The 22,027-nt window shown below is 37.5% G+C and overlaps 1 protein-coding gene across 1 annotated transcript in view; it reads left to right on the top strand.

Moving 5' to 3' along the window:
* Nucleotides 1-399: 399 nt before the first annotated feature.
* LOC150089806 (uncharacterized) overlaps nucleotides 400-22,027 on the top strand; it is a 31,744-nt gene continuing 10,116 nt past the window's right edge. The window contains exons 1-3 of the mRNA XM_090368828.1: nucleotides 400-500; nucleotides 15,083-15,266; nucleotides 21,159-21,217. Coding sequence (XP_090224954.1) covers nucleotides 15,176-15,266; nucleotides 21,159-21,217 — 150 coding nt within the window. The 5' untranslated portion in view covers nucleotides 400-500; nucleotides 15,083-15,175. The remainder of the gene's footprint in view (nucleotides 501-15,082; nucleotides 15,267-21,158; nucleotides 21,218-22,027) is intronic.

The following is a 22,027-nucleotide window of genomic DNA, read 5'->3' as shown; positions in this document are numbered from 1 at the left end:
GATGATATAAATGAATCCTTATAAAAGTGACCGTAGTCGTTGTTATCGCTAAGTCAAAGCTACCACTTTAATTAAAAACTTAAAACATAAAAGGAGTGAATGATTAAGAAATGAATGCAGATAACGTGCATTCAGAAACGGTCCAAAATTTAAAAATATTCGTTTTGTAATATCGTATCGGTAAACGAAGAATTATAATTTCGATACGTGTATATGACGTTCATAGAGATGTTTTCGTATTCAGAATGTGTTCTGTTTATTTCTCACACCGGAAGCTATCTGATGTGATGGTCTGTTCTGAATATTCAGTATACATTTCTCAAGAGGCGGTGTCATTTCGGTATGAAAGATTTACATAAAATTATGCTTTATATATTGTGTCCTTTCCTGCATGTTCCTAGAATGAACCGCAGTATAGGAAAGTAAGCTGAGTAGTTTGTCCATAGCTTATAAGTCTCGATTTTCGGAACGTCTATTAGTTTACAGAGAAAGGCTAACACGTAAGTTGCAGTTCCCTTCTTTTAAAAAAAAATTAGTTTATTCCTTTTCAAATATTTGTGAGTAGCAAATAAATTTTTATCCTTAAAATTATTATTATGTTTTATAATTAAACTGATGCTTTCGTCTATTTAAAAAATTACTGGGTTGCTTAATGCTAAATTTTCGCTAAAGATAGTCGAAATTGAGTTTTTTAGACTGATGTATCGTTGTGAGTTGCTCTAGTATTGTACTGGTAGTGTATATTGCTCTGGTATATTGTTAATGTTAGTATATGGCTAGTGTATATCAGTCTGGTAGTTTATAGTGTATTCGTGTCTAACGGTACCTGGGGTTTCCCCCATCTCCGCGTTGCTTTCAATGTAGGTGTTCCAGTTCACTGGGAAGGCCAGGGATTTAAAAGTGTATGGATTTTGTAAGTTTAGTGTTGTGTACCGTTGTTTATCTGACCATTTAGCTGCTAGACCCCTGGGATGTCCATACTATGCCTCGTGGAGACAGACCACGTGCCAAGTAATTTTATGTTTTCACACTGGCAGGTCCTGCTACCTAATTTCCTGGGATTTCAGTGGCTAGGGCCTAAATTTTTTAAAATTTTGACATTATGTGGGGCGTTCACTGGTGTTTAGGCAGAGTAGGGGAGGAGACTGAAAACAGGGGGAAGTCAGGAATATGGAGTCAACAGGTGAGGCGATCCAAGGTAAAAATTTTAAATTTAAGTTTAGACTGTGTGGTGTTACACTGAAAGTGAACAGAGTAGGGGAGAGACTGAAGACTGGGGGAAGGAAATAGAAAGTAAGGGGTCGATAGAGGATGTGACTCCTGTGGTCAGTGGGGCAGGCCCATATTCTACAAGAAGGAAAATGAGGGCGAGCAGAGGAAGAGCCAGTGAAACCATCTCCTCCCCTCCTCAGGGAAGTGGAAAGAAAGTACCGTGCGACGGTACAGGATCTCCTGTGGCGTTGGCAGCAGAGCTGGAATGATGTCAAGTCTAGTAGATTCAAGTCCATGGTACGTCTTCTATTTAAGTTCTAGTTCTTCTAAAGACACATCAACTTCTAGGGTTGTGGGTCATTCTTGGGACAAGTCCTGTCTTTGCAATTCAGTTTGTTGAGGTTGCGCTTGCAGCCGGTTATCAAGTTTTCGGTTATAATCTTTTTGCGTTTCAAGGAGGAGAAGTCCTCCTTGGTGATATGATTTGTCTTTGGCCATAGGTGGGTGGCATTTTCTCTTTTCCGCAGTGTATGGTAATTTGCGCCCTTCTTCTCGCGAAGAGGTCCTGGGCGAATCGTGATAGTGCTTTATTATCTTTTTCCGTTTCAAAAAAGGAGAAATTCTTGGCCCCTTGGAAGATATCTCAGTTTTCTAATCAGAATACATCTTAAGTCTTCGTAGATGAGACAGGCAAACATAAAATGGTTCCAGTCTTCTATCTCTTCACATTCTAGATCTCTTCTTGATGAGCAGAAAACCCAATACACTATTATTATGGGGTACTTCAATGCTAAGGTTGGAAAAAGACAAAACAGCGCAGAAAGGGGAATTATAGGAAATTGTGGAATTGGTGAAAGAAATGAAACAGGTGAAAGACTTGTGGAATTTGCAGAATATTAAGGACTGTAAGTAATGAACACTTTTTTCAAGAAAAGGGTGAACAGAAAGTGGACATGGAAGAGTCCAAATGGATTAACAACTAATGGAATCGACTTCATCCTCACTAACAGAAGATATATTGTGAATGATGTTACCGTCCTGAATAAGGTAAATGTTGGAAGTGATCACAGAATGGTAAGATGTACACTTGACATAAATGTAGGAAAGGAAAAACTGACTCGAGTAAATAATACAAAGGTCTTTGAGATAACGGAAGAGGAGAAAAAGCAGTATGTACTGGAATTTAAGAACAAGTTTGAGCTTCTGCAAACTGCTCAGCACAAAGCTATCGACGGGGAATATTATAACTTTCTGAAAGTGATAAAGCCCAAGAAACCTATAGGGAAAAAGAAATCCAAAGAAGAAAAAAAATTAGTAAAGAAACACTTGCCATGATGAACCGAAGGCGAGAAATGAAGAGCAAGATAAACACTTATAAGGAGAAAATTGAGTATACTGTGTTATGCAAAGCCATTAGAAAGAGACTCAGAGAGGACATAAGAAGATCTAACACAAGAAAAGTAGAACAAGCATTAAGGGAAAACAAAGGATTTAAATCAGCAGCCATGAGCAGTAATACAGAAAGACAAATGATACTGAAACTGAAAAATAGCGATGGTGTACTTATAAACAGCAGAGAAGGCATAATTCAAATAGCAGAAGACTACTACTATAGAGAATTATACAAGGAGCGAGGGAATGATACCAGTAGTGAGGAAGATTGATTGCAAAGTAGCAACACATACGACATACCCGATATTCTTCCTGATGAGGTAGAACATGCATTGAAGAAAATGAAGAATCAGAAAGCCCCGGGGGAAGATGAAGTTACTGTAGAGTTGTTAAAATTGGGAGGAAGGGACATAACACAAAAACTGGCAAGGCTCTTCACAAAGTTCATCCGAAAAGGTGTGACCCTAAGCAGTGGAATAATGCAATCATAGTTTTGCTGCATAAGAAAGAAGATAAATCAGATATTGGAAATTATAGACCAATTAGCTTGTTATCCCACATCTACAAGTTGTTCACAAGGGTCATTACTAACAGATTAGAAATAATACTTGATTAGAATCAACCGAAAGAGCAAGCTGGCTTCAAGACAGGATTCTCAACTATGAATCACCTTCACGTAATATCACAGCTAATGGAGAAAGCAAATGAATATAAAACACCATTATGCTTGGCATTTGTGGATTATGAAAAGGCATTTGACTCCAGACAGCATAAGGCAATGTTTCGGGCAATAGAAAGACAAGGCATAGATACCCCACTTATTATGATTTTGAAGAAAATATATGAGAGTGCTACCTCCTTTATTAGACTAGACAAAGACAGTAGGAAATTTAAAATCGAGAAAGCAGTTCGACACGGAGACACAATATATCCGAAGCTGTTTACTGCTGCCCTTGAGGAAGCTTTCAGAAGATTAGACTGGTCGCAGAAAGGAGTCAATGTGAACGGAGAGTACCTGAACCATTTACGATTTGCAGATGACATTTTGGTCATAAGCCACGATCCAAAAGAATTAGAGGAAAATCTTAATCAGTTATGCACCGTTAGTAAGGATTTTGGACTAAACATGAATATGGCTAAAACAAAAGTAATAATGAACAAGTATGCCACAGAGAGGAAAATAATGATTGAAGGAGCAGTAGTTGAAAAGGTGGAGTCATATACTTATCTGAGACAAGTTATTAGCTGTAATAATGGTAAATGGCTGGAAGTCGAGAGAAGAATAAATTTTGGATGGATAGCATTCAGGAAATATAGTCACATACTGAAGAGCAATATCCCAGTTTGTCTGAAACCTAAAATAATGAACCAATGTATACTTCCCTCCATGACTTATGGAAGTGAAACTTGGGCATTCACCAAAAGAATGGAAGAGAAGCTGAGAACTACACAGCGAAGAATGGAATGAATTATATTGGGGATCAGACTGTTAGATAAGAAGAGAAACACTTGAATTAGGCAGCAAACTCAAGTAAAGGACATTCTTATCAAAACTAGAACTAAAATGGTCTTGGGCAGGACACATAGCTCGAAGACATGACGACAGATGGACTAAAAAAATAACAGAATGGAACCCAAGAGGAGCTAGAAGAAATCCTGGAAGACAAAGACAGAGATGGATAGATGAAGTTCATGAGTTTGTTGGTAGTAAATGGCTGGCCAGTGCTCAAAACAGAAGGAACTGGAAAGTTGATGGAGAGGTCTTCATCCTGCAGCGGATCGAAAATGGCTGATGATGATGATGATGATGATGATGACGATGATGATCTCTTCACATGTACAATGTGGGTTTTCTGTGAGTCTGAAGCCAGCGAGCTTAGCATTGAAAGGGCCATGCCCTGTTATTAATTACGTTGTATGAAGTTCAGGGAAGAACCATGATGGTGATTTCGGGTATACTCTGTCTGTGGAAAAAAACTTGCGGGTAATCTCTCTCCTTTGGTGGTAACGGCCCACCTGTTTTGCCACTCCTGCAGCAGGTTGTGTTCAGCAGGTGTACTTTTTCTGCCATCCTGTTCCCATATTTTCATCCGTTTTAAACTCTGGTGACCGTTGATTTTTCTTAGAGTCCAAGACAGAGCATTTTTTAATATGGATGACAACATGTGAAGGTTTACCGCCAACATTGCAATCTAAAAAATCTCTGTTTCTCAGAAATAAACTTTAGAAACCTTCCAAAGTAGTGTTAAGCAAACTATTATGAATACATACATAAATATGAATAAATGAATCAGTTAAAAATATTGGTATATATTTTTAAATTTATATTTTTATTTTATTGGAACAAAACCAGATGGTGAAATGGTGTAGATGGATGTAGGCGTATTAATACTTTATGCCATTTTTTTGCGAGGAGACTCAGCATCTTTCTCAGTAGTGTCAATTTAAGTTAAAACAAAGTATAATATTTCTGTCTGGGACCCAAGTCTGCCAGTCCACAAGAAGAAGTGTTCCTTTTACACAGGTATCTGTTATGGGAAGTTTCACATAATAACACATAGTGGCGAAACTACCGTACCGCCAGGTTCGCCATGATGAAGGAGGCCTAAGAGACCGTGGGAGGGCCCCGGCTACGATTGTAAGGTTTTTAACTAGTACGGGCAGGGAATATTCGACAATTTCGTGAGGAGAGAAACAATTTGTCGTTTGGCTACAAATAATAGAGAGAGTAAAAAAGGGGGTATTCTGTACCTTCATCAATTCTTCCAATCTCTGAATATTTTGATGGCAAAGGTACTGGCTGTTCTTTACCGTGTGACATTGGCCTAATTGCTGATGGGATATTAGGTTATTTGAGCAGTGTTTGCTCGTTTTGGAAATACCTTTTATTTTTGTCATGCATTTGAAATAGCAGTCGTCGAAATGATTCTTGGGCTCGCGCCACACAATAGGGACATCAAAAGGTGCTCGCAACTTTCCTTATAACCACAGCATTAAGTTCATTGTACAAGTAATAGAACAGATATGTGGAGCCCAATTATTTTCTTGGTCACCGACCTTACAGCCGAAGTACAATGTATATGAAACTTTTGTGACATTGTATATTTTCTTCCCCTGAGTTTTTGTGGTTACGTGTCCACAAACATAGCAGAAGTTGTCTGGGTGATTGACGCAAGTTCTGTGCTTTATCGTCTCCATTTTAACAAATCTTTAACCTAAAAACAGTAAAAGCAACTGAGAAATGTGAACAGAAGTGGAATTCTTGTAGCCTAGTTTATCATACACTATAAATGGAACAGTTGAATGGTGTAATAAAATTAATAATAATACTGACTTGTGTGGAAAAGTGCATCAAAGTGAAAATATACTATATTGCATGTTGTACTTGTTTAAATTTTAGCCCAATAAACGAAACCAACCAAACGTTAATAAGCTTAAAAATTGTATTTCAAACAGAAATGATATCTTTGTACAAAATCCAGTTTTCTGTCTATATCTTAACACTGAGACAGGAGAGGAAATTTTATGATTGATTTTAAATTCTCTATTCTGTACATAATAATAATACAATACAATTTTATTTTATCAAGAGAATTTGTTTACAGTAAAAGAACTTGGTAAGAAAAGCGAATTTTTTGACAACAAGTTGTAATTCATCATTTACAACAGTTTTTGCATACAGAATTTTTAACTAACAGAAAAGACAATGAAGTCATTACACATAGTACATTCGACACTGCAAACAGAGAAAGTAATTGATCTGCATATCAGATCTAATCTACTGTATCATTGAGTATCAAAAATCTTCTTATTAGGAATTTTAATTTGGAGATGGAATAACTTCTCCTGAGCCTGAAATCAACACGAGCCAACAAGTTATTTATTATGTTCATTGTGTGCCTATCTCCAAATCTATTTAGTACCCTAGGGTGAGGCAAAACAATTGCTTTTCGATTCCTAAAGTTATCTGATACATGAAGATTCGACTCTTTATAAATAGTTCAAGATTCTTCAAGGATAAATTTAATTTCAGTTTTTGAATAGGATAAAGTATTTTATATATCAACAAAAATTGCCTTCTCTTATTCAGATCATTCCAAGAGTTTGTCCCCATTAAACGTTTGAGAATCCTGTTAAGTAAGTTGTTTATTACCCTTATTTCAGTTATATTTGCTCGTGCCCATACATTTACTAAATAATTGAGTTGCGAGTCCAATAAAGCATAATATAAGGTAGCTTTTGTTCTCAGATTTAACTTATTTTTAATGTAATAAAAAAGTAAACGTAAAATCTCATTTTTTTGTACAAGTTTGTTATATGCATTGCCCAACTTAGACTGTCGTCAATCCATAACTCAAGGTAACAATGATCTGAAACTTCTTCCACAGTTAGACATTTGCAATTCTGGAAATAAATAAATAAATAAATAAATAAATCTTTATTGTGAAGTAGAATTACAGCACAATATCCTGATCATGTAGGAATTCATGTTTATGTAATTTAAGAGAGGTATGAATAGAGGTCCAGGGTTTGATGAGGAGGTCTAAATACCAAAAACTTTGTTTTTTTAAAGCTGAGTGCTAATTTATTATCATGCAACCAATTTTGTAAATTTATTACATCCTGCTGTAAACCGTTTGCCATTTTTGTCAGGTTCTTTCCAATTGTATATAAGATTATATCATCTGCATAAATTTTTAAAAAGGAGTACTTTATTTCTTCGAATATGTCATTTATATAGATGTTAAACGTGATTGGCCCTGCAAGAGTGCCCTGTTGTACTTCTCTCTTTACATTATATGGTTTTCACTTTGTATTCTCTACTTCGACTGTTGTTTTTCTTTTGGTTAAAAAAGATGCTAAGAGTTGATTGATTCTTGCCTTTATACCATATTTCAGTAATTTATGTTTCAAGATTGGGATATCAATTAACTCATATGCTTGGTCAAATCAATAAATAAAATGATTATGAAGTTATTGTTGTTTAAATGCAATATAAAAGAGTCTACTAAACTTTCTAATAATGTCTGTGTGCTCTTGCCCTTCTGATATGAGAATACAGAGTTGTTTAACACACCATACTGATGTAAATATTTGCTTATATGGGAAAATATATAATTTTCTATTATTTTATTTATAACCGACTGAATTGTAATTGGTCTATAATTACAAAAGTCATCAGGTTGTCCCTTTTTATATATAGGGAGTATTTTAAAGGAAAGTAGATTTGTAGGATAATTTCCCGATTCTAATATTCATGCTATAAGCTCCACCAAGAGAACAGAGAACTGTTCTTTATTTCTCTTTATTTCGGTTACTGTAATACAGTCCATTCCGTACGTTTTCTTGTACTTTTTAACTGTTCTATGATCTTAGGAATTTCCGTGTGGTGTGGAGCTAAGACTACAAAAGAGTTCACTATCTGAGGAGAACTATCTTTTTGAGCAAAGGAGTCTTGGCAATAGTGTATGTTGTATCTACTGAGATTTAATACAGCTGTGGCAAATCTATTTGCAACCTCATATTGTTTGTTTGTACCAGAGATCTGTTCTAAGGTTTTAATTTGATTTCCCCTTGTTTTTTTCCCATGTACTTAGTAGGTTAGTATTAGTATTAGTATTAGTAACGGCCGCATGGTGCAAGAAAGCCTATGGCTTATGCTGCACCAGCCAAAAAAAAAAAAAAAAAAAAAAATCCGAACAAAACAATGATAAAAATAAATAAATAAATAAATAAATAATTAATAAAAAAAATAAAAAAATAAAAAAATAAATAAAAAGGAAATTAAACTTATCATCCTATGCGCTTCCCTTACCCGAAAGTGCTATCCAGATGACCTTTGAATTTCCCCAAACTGTCGGCCTCTACCACCCACGAAGGCAACTTATTCCAGTAATTTATAACTCTCTGGCTAAAATAAAACTTCCTGCAGTCCAATCTAAACATTTTCCCCCGTAACTTGAATTTATGTCCCCTAGTTCTAGCATCATTTATAATCTTGAAAATTTTGTCCTCATGCATTTTACTGATGCCTCTCAGAGCCTTAAACACCTCAATCAAATCTCCTCTAAGGTGTCTAGTTCCAAACTCTGCAACCAACATATTCGAAGTCTTTCTTCATAAGGACGCCCTTTTGCCGATCTCACCAGGCGAGTTACCCTTCTTTGCACCCTTTCAAGAAGCTCGATGTCTTTCTTTAGGTGCGGTCTCCATACTTGAACACAGTATTCCAAGTGTGGTCTAACATAAACCTTATATAATGGGATTATCACGTCCCTATCTCTACTTGCAAAAGTTCGATAGATCATCGATAGGACACCATGGGCCTTCCTTGCAACCTGTTTACAATGCTCAGAGAATTTGATGTCTGACCGAATCGTAACACCCAAATCCCTTTCCTCCAGTACTGGGTTTAGTTGAACTCCACCAAGTGAATAAGTTTTTTTGGGATTACTGTTTCCCAGGTGTAATACCTTACACTTTGTTGGATTAAAGCTCAGCTGCCATTTTTCTGACCATTCCTGAAGTCTATCTAGGTCTCTCTGAAGAAGCTCAGCTTGACAGTGATCATTAACTACTCTACCAATTTTAACATCATCTGCAAATTTAGACATCACCCCCTCTATCCCTTCATCAATGTCGTTTATGAAAATTAAAACCAACAGTGGTCCTAATACTGATCCTTGGGGAACCCCACTTCTTACATCAACCCAATCTGAGGAATAGCCATTTATGACAACCCTCTGCCTCCTGCCCTGAAGCCATCCTTCTATCCATCTAAGGATTTTCCCAGTGATTCCAACCTGTTCCAGCTTATAAAGCAACCGCTGATGTGGGACTGAGTCAAAAGCTTTGCTGAAATCTAAATACACAATGTCGAAATTATTCCCTAAATCCAGCTCGTGAGTGACCCTTTGGAAATAGCGAACCAGATTTGTTAAACATGATTTTCCCTTTACAAAACCATGCTGAGTATCCTTGAGAATTTCAATTCGATCCAAATGATCCTGAATTCCGCCCTTGATCATTGCCTCCATGATTTTCACTTTTTTTTTTTTTTTTTTTTTTTTTTATTATGAGAACCCCAAACACGAGAGGTATTATAACCTATAGTACTTAGTACCGTGCTTGGGTTGGAGGTTGAGAAGACGAAAGAAGATATTTGTTGATATTGGACTTGAACTTCTGTAGATTGTAATTTTCAGAAAATACGTATGAAGGAAGGTTGTTCCAGAAAACGGCAGTTGAATGAATAAATGAGGAAGATGAAAAGTTGGTTCTGTGGGTTTGAAGTTGGACAGTAAATGGATGTTGGCTGGTGGCGGCACGTGTTCGGACTGTTTTGAAAGAGAGAGCGGGAATTATAGAAGCCAATTCGGAAGAACAGTGCCCATGGAAGTATCTGTAGAAGAGGCATGCAGCAGAAACAGTGCGTCTATGAGAAAGCGAGTGGAGAGACTCTGTTAGAGATGAATCATTAATTAACCTAACTGCCCTCTTCTGAATGGAATCAAGAAGCCTGAGAGAGGTTTTGGGGGCACCACACCAGATGTGGGAACAATATTCCATGGCAGGGCGGATTTGAGATTTATACAGAGTGAGCAGCTGTTTGGGAGAAAAGTAACGCCGAGAGCGAAAGAGAAAACCAAGTTTTTTAGATGCAGAGGAAGCAATATTTGTAATGTGCTTGTGCCAAGAGAGATTAGAAGTCAGGGTAATCCCCAAAAGGATATATCATTTTGCCTAGAAATCGGAGTGTCACTAAAGATAAGAATAGGAGCAGAAGAATCCTTTTGGCGAGATATAAGACAAGATTGAGTTTTAGAAGGGTTGAAATCAACTAAGTTGTCTTTGCCCCACTGGAGAATTACCTGAAGATCGGCATTTAAGGAATTGGCAGCAGATTTTCGAGAACTTGAAGCTGATGGAGCTGGACAAGGTTTCTCAAAATGGAAAGTTGAATGCAATGTGCTATAATCGGCAAAACTATGGATAGGATTTCCAGTCAATGGAAGAAGGTCATTGATATACAAGAGGAAAAGAGTGGGGGAAAGAACTGAACCTTGGGGGACACCGGCATTAGTGGAGAAGTTAGAAGACAGAGAGCCATCTACCATCACTGAAGTAAGACTGACAGGTCGATAATTTCCCACTTCACTCTTAGAGCCACCCTTAAGTATGGGAGATACATTGGCACTTTTCCAATCCAAGGGAATCTCCCCAGAGTCTAGCGATGCTCGCATAATTAGCCTCAATGGTTCAGTGCACTCGCCTGCCGCCTCTCCTAAGATTATAGGGTATATTCCATCAACTCCAGGAGCCTTACTGGTCTGTAGGCTCGAAAGTGTTTTCATTAAATAATCTTGCGAAATTTCAATATCATTAATTACATATTTTTTAACTTCGCTCCCACAATTTCCCATTGCCACAAAAGGCTTTTCATTTGTAAATATCGATGCAAAATAACTGTTGAGTTCATCTGCAACGGCAGCTGGTGTATTTATTACTATCCCCTTTCCCTTACGTAAAGGTCCGATTTGGTTTGTCCTGCTCTTCTTGGCATTTATATATGTGAAGAATTCTTTATCCCCCCTCTTTGCTCTGTTTGCTAGTGATTTCTCATAAACTGCCTTTGCCTGTCGAACCTTTTCTGTGGTTCTATTACAGATCACCTTGTAGCTGTTATAGGCTTCAGTACTTTTTATTGCTCTGTAACCTTTCCATGCCACCTTTTCTGCTCAAGTAATGCGGCAACTTCACTATTCATCCAACTTGGAACCCTTCTCGTGGAGTATTTTTTTAATGGTATATAGGCATTCAAGGTATCTGTGATTAATGTTTTAAAAGCGTATCACAGTTCAATTGTATTCATTCTCTATGCGATATCTACCCAGTTAATAGAGGCCATGTAGTACCTTAAGGCATCGTAATTTCCTTTTCTGAAATGAAAACCCATTCCTTTGCCTTTTACTTCTGCTACCTCTCTCGTCATCATCCACCGTAGAACTCCGTGATCACTTCCTGCTACTGGTTCCTCTACTGTCAGCCCTGTTATGTCATCTGATTCATGTATGATGATGAGGTCTAGGATATTCTTTTCTCTAGTACTTTCCCTGACATGTTGATACAAATAACAGTCGCCTAGTTGATTTAAAAATTTTGTTCCCCATGTCGAGTTTCCTTCCCATTTACTCCAATCAATTAGTGGCAAGTTGAAATCACCCATAATAAGGCATTGACGCGTACTTGCCCATTCCATTTGCATGTAGAGGCTTTTGTCATAATCTTCACAATCACCTGGTCTGTAGATTACTCCTACTCGCATTATCCCTTTGTTTCCAACTATCTCACACCATACAGACTCTATACTAGCATGTGAAATGTCTGAATCCGGGAAAGCTATCGTCGCACTCAGGCTGCTTCTGATAAGAAGCATTACCCCACCACCCCTTCCATCTAACCTATCCTTCCTAAATACATTATACAAGCCGTACTGAAACTCATCATCCCCAATTTCCGGGTGGCACCACGTCTCTGTAAGCCCTATTATGTCCGCGTTACTTGTTTTAACCAGCAGTTCGAATTCGCTCATTTTATTGACGACACTTCTAACGTTACTGTAGAAACAATTAAGATTTACTGTTCTTGTATATTTAACAACCCTAACACAACCCTTGAAGTTTTTTAGGCTCTCTTCCCTGATATTAGCTACCCGCTCACGTGAAACGTCTTTGCCCCCAGAACATCTAGATAATACGTCCAGTTGGGGTAACAGATAAGAACTCTTAAGGTATGTGCAAGAGTTACATTGACCAATATTATCAGATAAACGCGTGTCAATATTACCCACATCCCCCCTAACTAGCAGTTTCCCTGAACCTTTGGTATCCTCAATAATACTGGCAAAAACTTTTGCACCACCTTTGTTTAAGTGTATCCCGTCTCTACAAAACAAATTCTTTCTACCTACAAGTGTGGGCCATGCTGATAGAAATTTACCCCCTAAAGCCTTGCAGATTCCTTCAAGTCTTGAGTTAATCCACAAGCCTCTTAACATATAATCCCTCCTATCGTGTCTGGGCAGAATTGCAGACACATAGACATTATGGCCTAGCTCGCGACATTTCCTCAGCATGGTCCTGTATTTTTCCAACAAATCGTCAGATCGTGTACGTTTAATATCATTTGTCCCCACATGAATAATAATATTTTCTTTACCCCCTTTAAAATCTGACAATCTGTTGGTGACATCATCAATCGTTGCTCCCGGCAGACATACCCTGATTCTGCTCCACCTATCTTTATTACAAAAAATATTCCCCGTTTCCCTGACTATGGAGTCTCCTAATAAAACAATGTCCTTTTTAACCTGAGTTATTTATAATGTTCCATTTTTCCTTTTGAGTTATCTGCTTATCCATAAAAAGTTGATTGTAATAAGTGTTTTTTTGTTTTCTAATCATATCTGTCAATTTATTTCTTAGTGTTTTATAACTATGATAAAATTCTATCTTTGATGGACAATTTGTATACTGCTTTAAGTATTTATCTCTTTGTACCATTAATTCTTCTATTTCTTTTGTGTTCCAAGGTTTCTTATATAATAATAATAAAATTCATAGAAGTTTAGGACACAATTGCCGCTACAGGTAACCATAGGAATCTTACAATTAAATGAACACCTTACATTCAGTATTTTAAAACAAAGTGAGTACACAGCAAATACATAAAATACATAGACTGTGCAATATACACAGCTAATATTGGATTAAATAGATTTCATAGTTATTATAATAGATTGATTATACAAGCTTATATTGCATTATATGGATTTTGCAGTTATCATATAAAAGCTGCAACACATTGAGATAGTCCCGAAACTTTCACTGGGAGTTATTCCGCTGACAATTGCAAGAATACTGAATGCACTTGACCATGGATTTGCACTTTTCTCTTCTGTAGACAGAATCTCTGGATCATACGTCTAAATCAATGTTTGAGGAGTTCAGCGCGCAGATGATGCTGTTCGGAAAGTGCAGCTTGAAGGCCGAGAGCTTCTGCAGGTTAGAACAGAGCACTCGACGGTTTCTGAGGGTTCTACCAGGGATTTTGCAGCCTAGAATTTCCCAGATATTAACGAAGTCGAGAGCAGTGGGCACAGATTAAGCACCATTGTGAGCTTTCTCGCATATGCCAGGAGCTGGGCTTAGGTGTATCTGAGATTTATGCAGAGCTGTGATTTTGTTGTTGTATAGGGTAGGTGAGCCCAATTGTTAGACCACTTTAAGACCCAGAATTCCAGACCGCATAACGTCTTCCGACTGGACATAGGAGCAGCCGACCTAACTTCAATACCATAACTGATGACAGAACTAAAATAGTACAGGAGAAATTTTCTGACTGTTTCCTTGTTGTGCACTCTACAGAGATCAAGTTTCATACCCCAGGAAGCCCGTAATGCTCTTGAAAGCAGTTGCTGGATTTGTTAGTTATATGTTAGGTTTCGTCCATTCCCACTCCTAAGAATTTACGGAATGTGTGGCGACGACAACATGCCCAGCAATGTAGGGCTGCAGAGAAGCTGCCGGATTGAGGTCTGCTTCTACTCTAGGTGAGAAGATGATAGATTTCGATTTTCCAGGGTTTATTTTAAGCCTAAAATAGGTATCGTATTCACACATATAAAACTTGACCAGAAACAACCATTGATTTGCTGGAGGCAAAAATTATATTGGGTAGCGTAATAATATTAGGTTCATATCTGATGGTACTAAGCTGGTATGGTAAGGAGGCATTAATATGATAAATCAACATTAATTATTGTTAATTACATTTACTTGGTAATTGATACGAGCAGATCCCTGAGAACTAGAGGGTCTCAAATATATTCCGGTACAGATTATTCTCGCAGATTATTCATTATTAAGCTGAACTAGCCATTTTACGATTAGCGCCATCGCAGGCTGAAATATTTAGAACACGTGCTGCCAGAACAGCTAAAGCCACGAAGTAAAAGTAAAGTGCAGCCATTATCAACCCACTGCAAGGTGGAAGCCTCCTCAACAATTCATGCTGAGGGAAATGGACCATAATCTGCCACGCTGATCTAGTGCGGGTTGGCAGATCGACCGTATTCAGCAGTCAGGGGCTTGAACCCCGGTCTACTCAAAGAGCGTGTGCTACTGCACTCCCGCTCCTGCCCACTCGGCTACAGAGGCCTGGATAGCCACGAAGTACCATAACCTTAGTGAAACCAGTACAAAATAAAAACCGAATTTTCACATAAAAATCCATAAAACTACCGTCGGGAGAACCCGACTAACTATGGAACCCACACGTACTCTGGAAACAGGATATATTAAAACTTTATGTGCTTAAGCTACAGTACTTATTCTAAAGAATAGTCTTTGCTATTCATGACATATTTTTAAAAAAATGATGGAATCTGAATTTACCGTAATTTTCATTTGTTTTCCAGAATTAAGGGAGGCTGTTTTTTAGTCCAGAAGTCTTTCATTTCTTTAAAGAAGCAACCATATTGAGAGAAAGATTTCTGACATCTGGAGCGAAGATGCTGAAGTTACTTTCTTTTTCAGTCCTCTTCAGTTTGGCACTTTCTGATATCTACGAGGCTGATTTATTGACGGATTGCGCTAGATGTTGTGAGTAATATTTTGAAAATTACGTAAATATAACAAAGAGTTTCACTTTCAAATATCTTTTTGGAGTAATCTTAATATAAATAATGCAAAATTTTACAGTAATCATAAGTCCAAGTAAAATGAGGTTATCATAAAATCGAAGAATCCAGATGTAAGAAATGTGATCAAGTTGTCACTAGAACAGTAAGCCCTCGCTGTTCGTCAACCAATTAATTTTAAATCAGTTGAGTTTTGGGCATTTATTAAGACTTTCTCAAAATTCCTTATAAATTACATTGGAACATTAATGTTGCTTTCAATTATTTAAATATTTTAAGAATAATTTAAAATTCCTGCAATATATTCAAATATTTTAATACCCTTCATTATTAACTTTTCGGTTTACGATAAAAATTCTTACAAAGATTCCTGCTTCATGTAAATGAAAAAGTAGTCTTTTGGAAGCGTGTGCCTTCTTGTACATTTATCGAAGATATAATTCCTGTTACAAGAATGACAAACAGAAAGGAAAGCAAATTGAACAACTGAAAATGTTATTTCTGAAAGAATAAAGTCGCAATATCTGAGTCCCTCCATAAATAACTGGTTCCTTTTTTTTGTTAATTTATAGCTTAGATTACATAAAGTTTATACTGAGAAGAAAACAGTTGCGACTCGAGATCACGAATGACGTGTTCGAGAGAGTAACGCATGCATAGAATCTGGAGGGGATTGGGTCGACCGGCCATATTATTATTCATTTAATTTGTTCATCACTATTCTCAGAACGCAACTACAACGAAAAGCGAGTATTTACTGTGTAACGTTTTCAGTCATTTCAGCAAAGAGTTATATTGGGAAAACCCATTAAAGCGGTCGGGGAATACCGCTTCAAAATCTATAAGCCATTACAAAAGATTAGTCGGTAAAGTGGATTAATAAAGCTGGTCGCCAATGAATCAATAAAAAATGGTCTCCACATTTAAATATACGTATGACAGTAACAGATTTAAACCAATAAGGATAAATCTGTTAACAAAGGTTAACAAAAGAAACAATAATATATATATGCGAAAAAAATGTCCTAAAAGTACTCCTTCCAAAGTAGAATAGTTAAGCTGTTCAAGCCTTGCAAAAGAATACTCACATGGCCAACAACCCAGTGAGCGACAGGGAGAATATAACTCAACGTACAAGGCAATCAACAAGACAATGAATGTAGAATATACACTCTCCTACCATTAATATCCGGACACATGCCTTTAGACAAAAAAAGTGCTTTTATTGTGTCTTTTAATATTTTCTACAGAAACCATTTGCTTTTATGACAGCCTTCAATCTTCGCATCATACTCTCAACCAGCTTTTTATAAATGCCATGTGATATGTTCCTCCACTCCGCCTTTATCGCAGCCACAACCTCGGTCATGTTCTTTGGGCGATCTCGATGTGCAAGTAACAGACAGATGTGCAATCCAATACATCCCAAATTTGCTGGATATGGTTCAGACAGAGGTGGACTGGAACAAAAAATTCTTACAAGGGAAAACTTGTAGCTTCCTCATGCTAGAGTTTATGGACAAAATCACACTGGTCTCCATCGGCTCCGGCCTCCGGAGTTTCCCCGATAAGGCGTATGGCCAGTCCGCCTCGGAGTTCAGATCAGTACACTGGGCTGGCCGATCCAACCTTTTCACACCCATGTCTTCAAACCACTCTGTAATGGCCTGTGCATTATGGCATGGTCCGTTGTCTTGTTGACAACGGGCCATACATAACGGGAAATACATAATTGTCCAGGCTGTCCTCATTAACGGTTTTGTTGATAACGACAAATGGGTCCAAGCCAAACTATGAAAGTCAAACAGATAAGGCTTATAGCCAGTTCGCCTCTGACTTCAGATCAAGTCTCTGGGCTTCCCACTCAAACATTTTGACACGTATGTCCTCAAACACCTTCTGCTAGGACCTGAGCAGTATCGCACGGCGCGTTATTTTGCTGATACTGATATGGGCCTTCTCCGAAGTATTGCCATAATTTTGGAAGTGCATAATTGTCCAGTTTGTCCTGGTATTGACCAGCATTAATGGTTTTTGTCGCTAACCATGACACTGATTCCAGCAAAGTCATAGTTGGGAGGATATAATCAAGAAGGAATTGTTGTCCTTGCATTCACCACACACAGGAACGGCCATCAGACTAGTAGAGTGCGAACCTCTAATCATCTGTCCATAGGACTGTTTTCCACTGCTCTGTAGTCCAGGATTCGCGCTCGTTAGGCCATGTCAATTGGCGTTTAGCATTTGATGAGGTGATGAATTCTGTTGAACTGTTCAGGTAAGTAATTCTGTTGAACGTGTCATCTTTCTTGCGCATTTATGCAATTGTCTGTTCGAAGAACAGTGTGCATATTTATAGCAGGTTCTGTGACGTGTTGCATGAACAGGTCCTGTTTCCCCATCCAAGGAGGGGTGGTTGTCGGACATTAATGGTAGGCCAGTGTATATGCCTTACTAAATAACTGCTGTGCAGGGGCAAAGATTTTTAAGGTTTATAATAATAATCATGTATATAAAAGACTGTTGTACAAATTGGAGAATTGTGGCATTAAGGTCAAGTCTCTTCTATGGAAAAGGAATGATTGAATGGTAGAAGACAGAGTGGTTATCAATGGGCATTGCTCTTCTTGGTTTAATGTTGTTAATGGAGTCCCTCAGGTTCAGTGCTGGAACATTTGTTAATTATATTGATGAAGGCATATCAGCCTTAATATCTAAGTTTGCAGATAATACTAAGACCAGCACAGTAGTTAATCTCAGTAGTCAGCAATGTAGCAAGATCTGGACAAATTAGGCAGATGAGCTGAGAAGTAGCAATTGAAGTTTAATATTGGCAAATGCCGAGTGTTGTAGTTCACATGGAAAGCAGCAATTCCAGATTAATATACTAACTTTGTAGGACTGCTCTCGGTTTGCTTTCTCATTTTCTCGCTTTCTCTGCTTTCTCATTTTCTCGGGGTGGTGAAAATGAGAAAGAGCCTGAAGGGGAATGAATTGTGCAGTCAGATATTTAGTTCTTTCTCTGAACGGTGCAGGCAGGCAGTTAGGAGACAGCTCTAGTTTGTTAATGATACAAAGAATTTTGTGATTAAGGAAAATGAGGTGATTATATCATTGAATAAGGCAATGTTTAGGATACATTTTGAGAATTGCATGCGGGTGTAAAATCATAATTTTAGAAAGGTGGCGAATGTATGGGAACAGGTGCACAGAACAGTAACAAGATTGGTGAGCGGAGAAAAGGGTGCTGTTACCAGGAACGGCTCCAGACGCCTAATCACCAGACCCAGCAATTTTGCAAATTTCTGCGTCTGGACATTAGGCGAGAAGCGTACTGATTGAGGGGTTTAAGGCCTTCAACGGATTCAGTGCTGTGGAATCTCTCCTCTTCCTCAGAGTACACACATGATGGGGGGCATAAATTCAAATTTCGAAAGAATGGTTGCAGAACAGGTTGGATGCGCGGAAATTTGCCTTCAGCAAGACGGCGGTTGATTGTTTAAACAAACTTCCATCAGTTATTTTAGAGATTGTAGCTTCAACGAATTCAAGCAAAAACTAGATAAACGTTTGGAGGGGATACGCAGGTGAAATAGAAAGTGTTGACATTTTTATGGCTGCATAAGCTTGCTTTTACAGGTTTTCTCTCTAGTTATCATCTTACTCATCTCCTTTACCACCCTTACGTTATTTCGTTATCATGGACATTCATAACAAATTGCCTCAACCTTAGTAACTAACTTGGCTAATACAACAGGAATGTTCCTTTTTTTTAAAGGACTATCACTCAATTGTTTAAGTTAGCTTATGAGTCCTTGAGTTCAGGATTCGAGAAAAAAAAAAAAAAACAGGTATAGACTTTCGTTCCGGAATGGCCGTTATTTACAATTTCCTTGCGTTCAAGCTTCCTTAGGGGCAAACGGGCTTTCTTCCATTTCTTGGGCACACTTCCTTCCGATGCCGGAAGGAAGTGTGCCCTTTCTCGTTTTGGCTCATATATCTGCGCAACTAGCCATTTCTCAACGGGTCTGACCCCAGACACAAGGGCAGGCTCTCTTTCTGTTCTTGGCCCACTTATCTGCACAACTGGCCATTATCACTGCCTTCCGATGGTGGAGAAGGTTTTTCTTTCTCTTCTTGGCTCATTTAGCTGCACAACTGTCGAGGCACATGTAACCACTCTTCCATACCTCAAAAAAACGATAATCACTTTCAGTCCGCAGTTACTCGCGTCCTCTACGCCTCACTGTCCTTTTTCTCTCACGTTTTTTCTTATTTCTCTTCTTCATCTTGCTATCACGAGATGTGAACGACCACCAAACAATCTACTCCAACTGCAACCTGCAAACTCACGACCTTCTCCTCTTGACCAGAGGGAAGTCAGATACAGAGTGGACACGTGCTCTATTACTCTCCCCCGAACTTTTTCCCCTGAAGTTTGGAAAGCCTCCCCCAAGGACTCATAACCAATCCTCATACTCCTATTTTCTAAAACATCTCACCCCAGCTGTCTCCCTGGCGCACCAACCAACCCTTCTCTAGAAATTGCTTTTTATTTTTTCACACGGCAGTGTGGCCCTTTTATGTTTGCCGGTAATTTCCCAAACACTCATTTCCGTGTTCACACACTTTCTCTCTAAATATGGCCAACTTATCCAAAATTCAGTCACCCTGACGCCGTTTTGTTTTAATGTGAACACTGGATGTCCACTGCTTTCCTGTTTACTTCCTAGCGTTGGCTTAGATTAGAAGAGAGGCTTCGTAATCCCGTTTTATGGTCCTATTGTTCTTGCTCTCCGCAACCCTTGCACACCTGTTCTCAAATGGCACCCTCTACCTATTCCTGCTGTCCCTGTTTGCTTTCTGTATTACTGGAAATTACTTGTTTTTATTTAACGGCTATTTAACATATTCGTCTACAATGTTCTCATTCCCAAATCCAGTGTTTCTTCCAACTTTAACCTTATTTACATTAAAACTAAATATCCAATCTTAATATTTACTATTTTAAATTTAAAACTTGTTTTTCCCTCGCCCTTCCTGGATTTATTTCAGCAAAACAGATATTTAAATTTTATTCGTAATATCTACTTCTCATACTACATAATAACCGCTCATTACTTATTAATTCTATAATATTCAAATTTCAATTTATATTGTTTATCTAATTGGTCATTATAAAGGTTTATTTATTATACATTATTATAAGGCTGCATGAATCCAGTGCCTCCATGTTCATTGAAGTTGAGAGTGCACAGAATAGGAGAGACACATGCGGTAGTTTTTTTTTTTTTTTTTCGATGGTGAAGAAAAGTTTGGCTTCCTAGCATCGTATGGGCAATCCTTTAGTAATATTATTGCTGTCAGACTTGTAAACAGCATGAGAGCTCTTTGTCAAATTTGCTACACTGTGAGGAGTAATAATATTTTCTCATAAAAGCCTGAATTTTGAAGGAATGACGAGCAGTTTTGAACAGTGAAGATCTCACGACTAAAATCATGAAAATGCATGCATATTAATTTTTAACTCAATCTAATTAAGTGTCATAAGAAAACCTCCCTCTTATTCTACAAAAGGTTTTTATAAAATTTTACGGTTGTAAGTTTTGTTTGTTGCAATACTAGTGAATAATAATATCATTTAAATTACAGCATTTGAATTTGTTCAAATTTAATTTGTTAAATTAAACATTTGAATTTGTTCAAATTTAATTTGTTAAATTAAACATTTGAATTTGTGAAATTAAACGTTTGGATATGTTCTATGATATCATAAATTCAAAATTTCATCATTCTAAAATTCTCTAAAGAAGAAACATAAAACCGAAACGAACCTTTTTTATTTTCATTGCAGTTTTAACAGAAGACCCGCTTTTAAAGTATCTGGATTGCTTGAATGAAAAGTTCTACAATGTAAATATGCTTCTTTCAGTATACTATTATTTACTTAAAATATCATGTTATAATAATTTTTGTTTGTATTAATCCTGCCTGAAATTTATAATATCTGGATCGACCAACATACTTATTTCCATGCAGAAATTTGGATCTATATTTAAGGCCCCAATAAGGTTCGAAAATTTTAGTATCGATGATTCTAGCATCCATGGTAATACTTTTTGTAACTAATATCATATCGAATTCACGCAGAAATGAAGGTTACTTCTACCGTCCAGATCCAATTACTGATAATCATTGAGCATCATGACTTATAACCCATTCAGATACCTTAATTAATTTATAAATTCATTGATAAAAATTAATAGAATTTATGTGACTGTAGCTGCATGAATTCTCAAAAGTTAGGTAACAAACAAAAAGGAATGCCTTTCAAAATACAAATAAAAATAAAAACGATCTGCTCGTAATAAATAATTAATGTGGAGCAGAGACGTGTACCATTATTTGTAGTCTGTATTTGGACTCTTCATTTATTATTACTACGAAGCCAACGTGACCTCTTCGTAATAATAAAGGAAGATTTATTATTACGAAACACACACTTCATGAGTGCACCTGTTTATGCTCCGTTGAGAAACATCCTTTGAATGGTGTGGAATCTGCTCCAGCATTACAGTTACTTTGCACACACCCACAGACATGCATATCGTATAACTCATCAAATGTTTCCGAGTTCGAGATGCGCGAGATCGGAAAAGTAAAATTATCGTTATATTAAAGAGTTATGGTATAGATCAAAAGGATTAGGGCTAAGTTCTCAGG

The sequence above is a fragment of the Mastigoproctus giganteus genome, chromosome 2 (assembly GCF_048544385.1).
Source record: "Mastigoproctus giganteus isolate SK-2022 chromosome 2, ASM4854438v1, whole genome shotgun sequence".
Classification (NCBI taxonomy): Eukaryota; Metazoa; Arthropoda; class Arachnida; order Uropygi; family Thelyphonidae; genus Mastigoproctus; species Mastigoproctus giganteus.
Note: the sequence above shows the minus strand (reverse complement) of the source record. Positions and strands in the feature narration are given on the sequence as shown.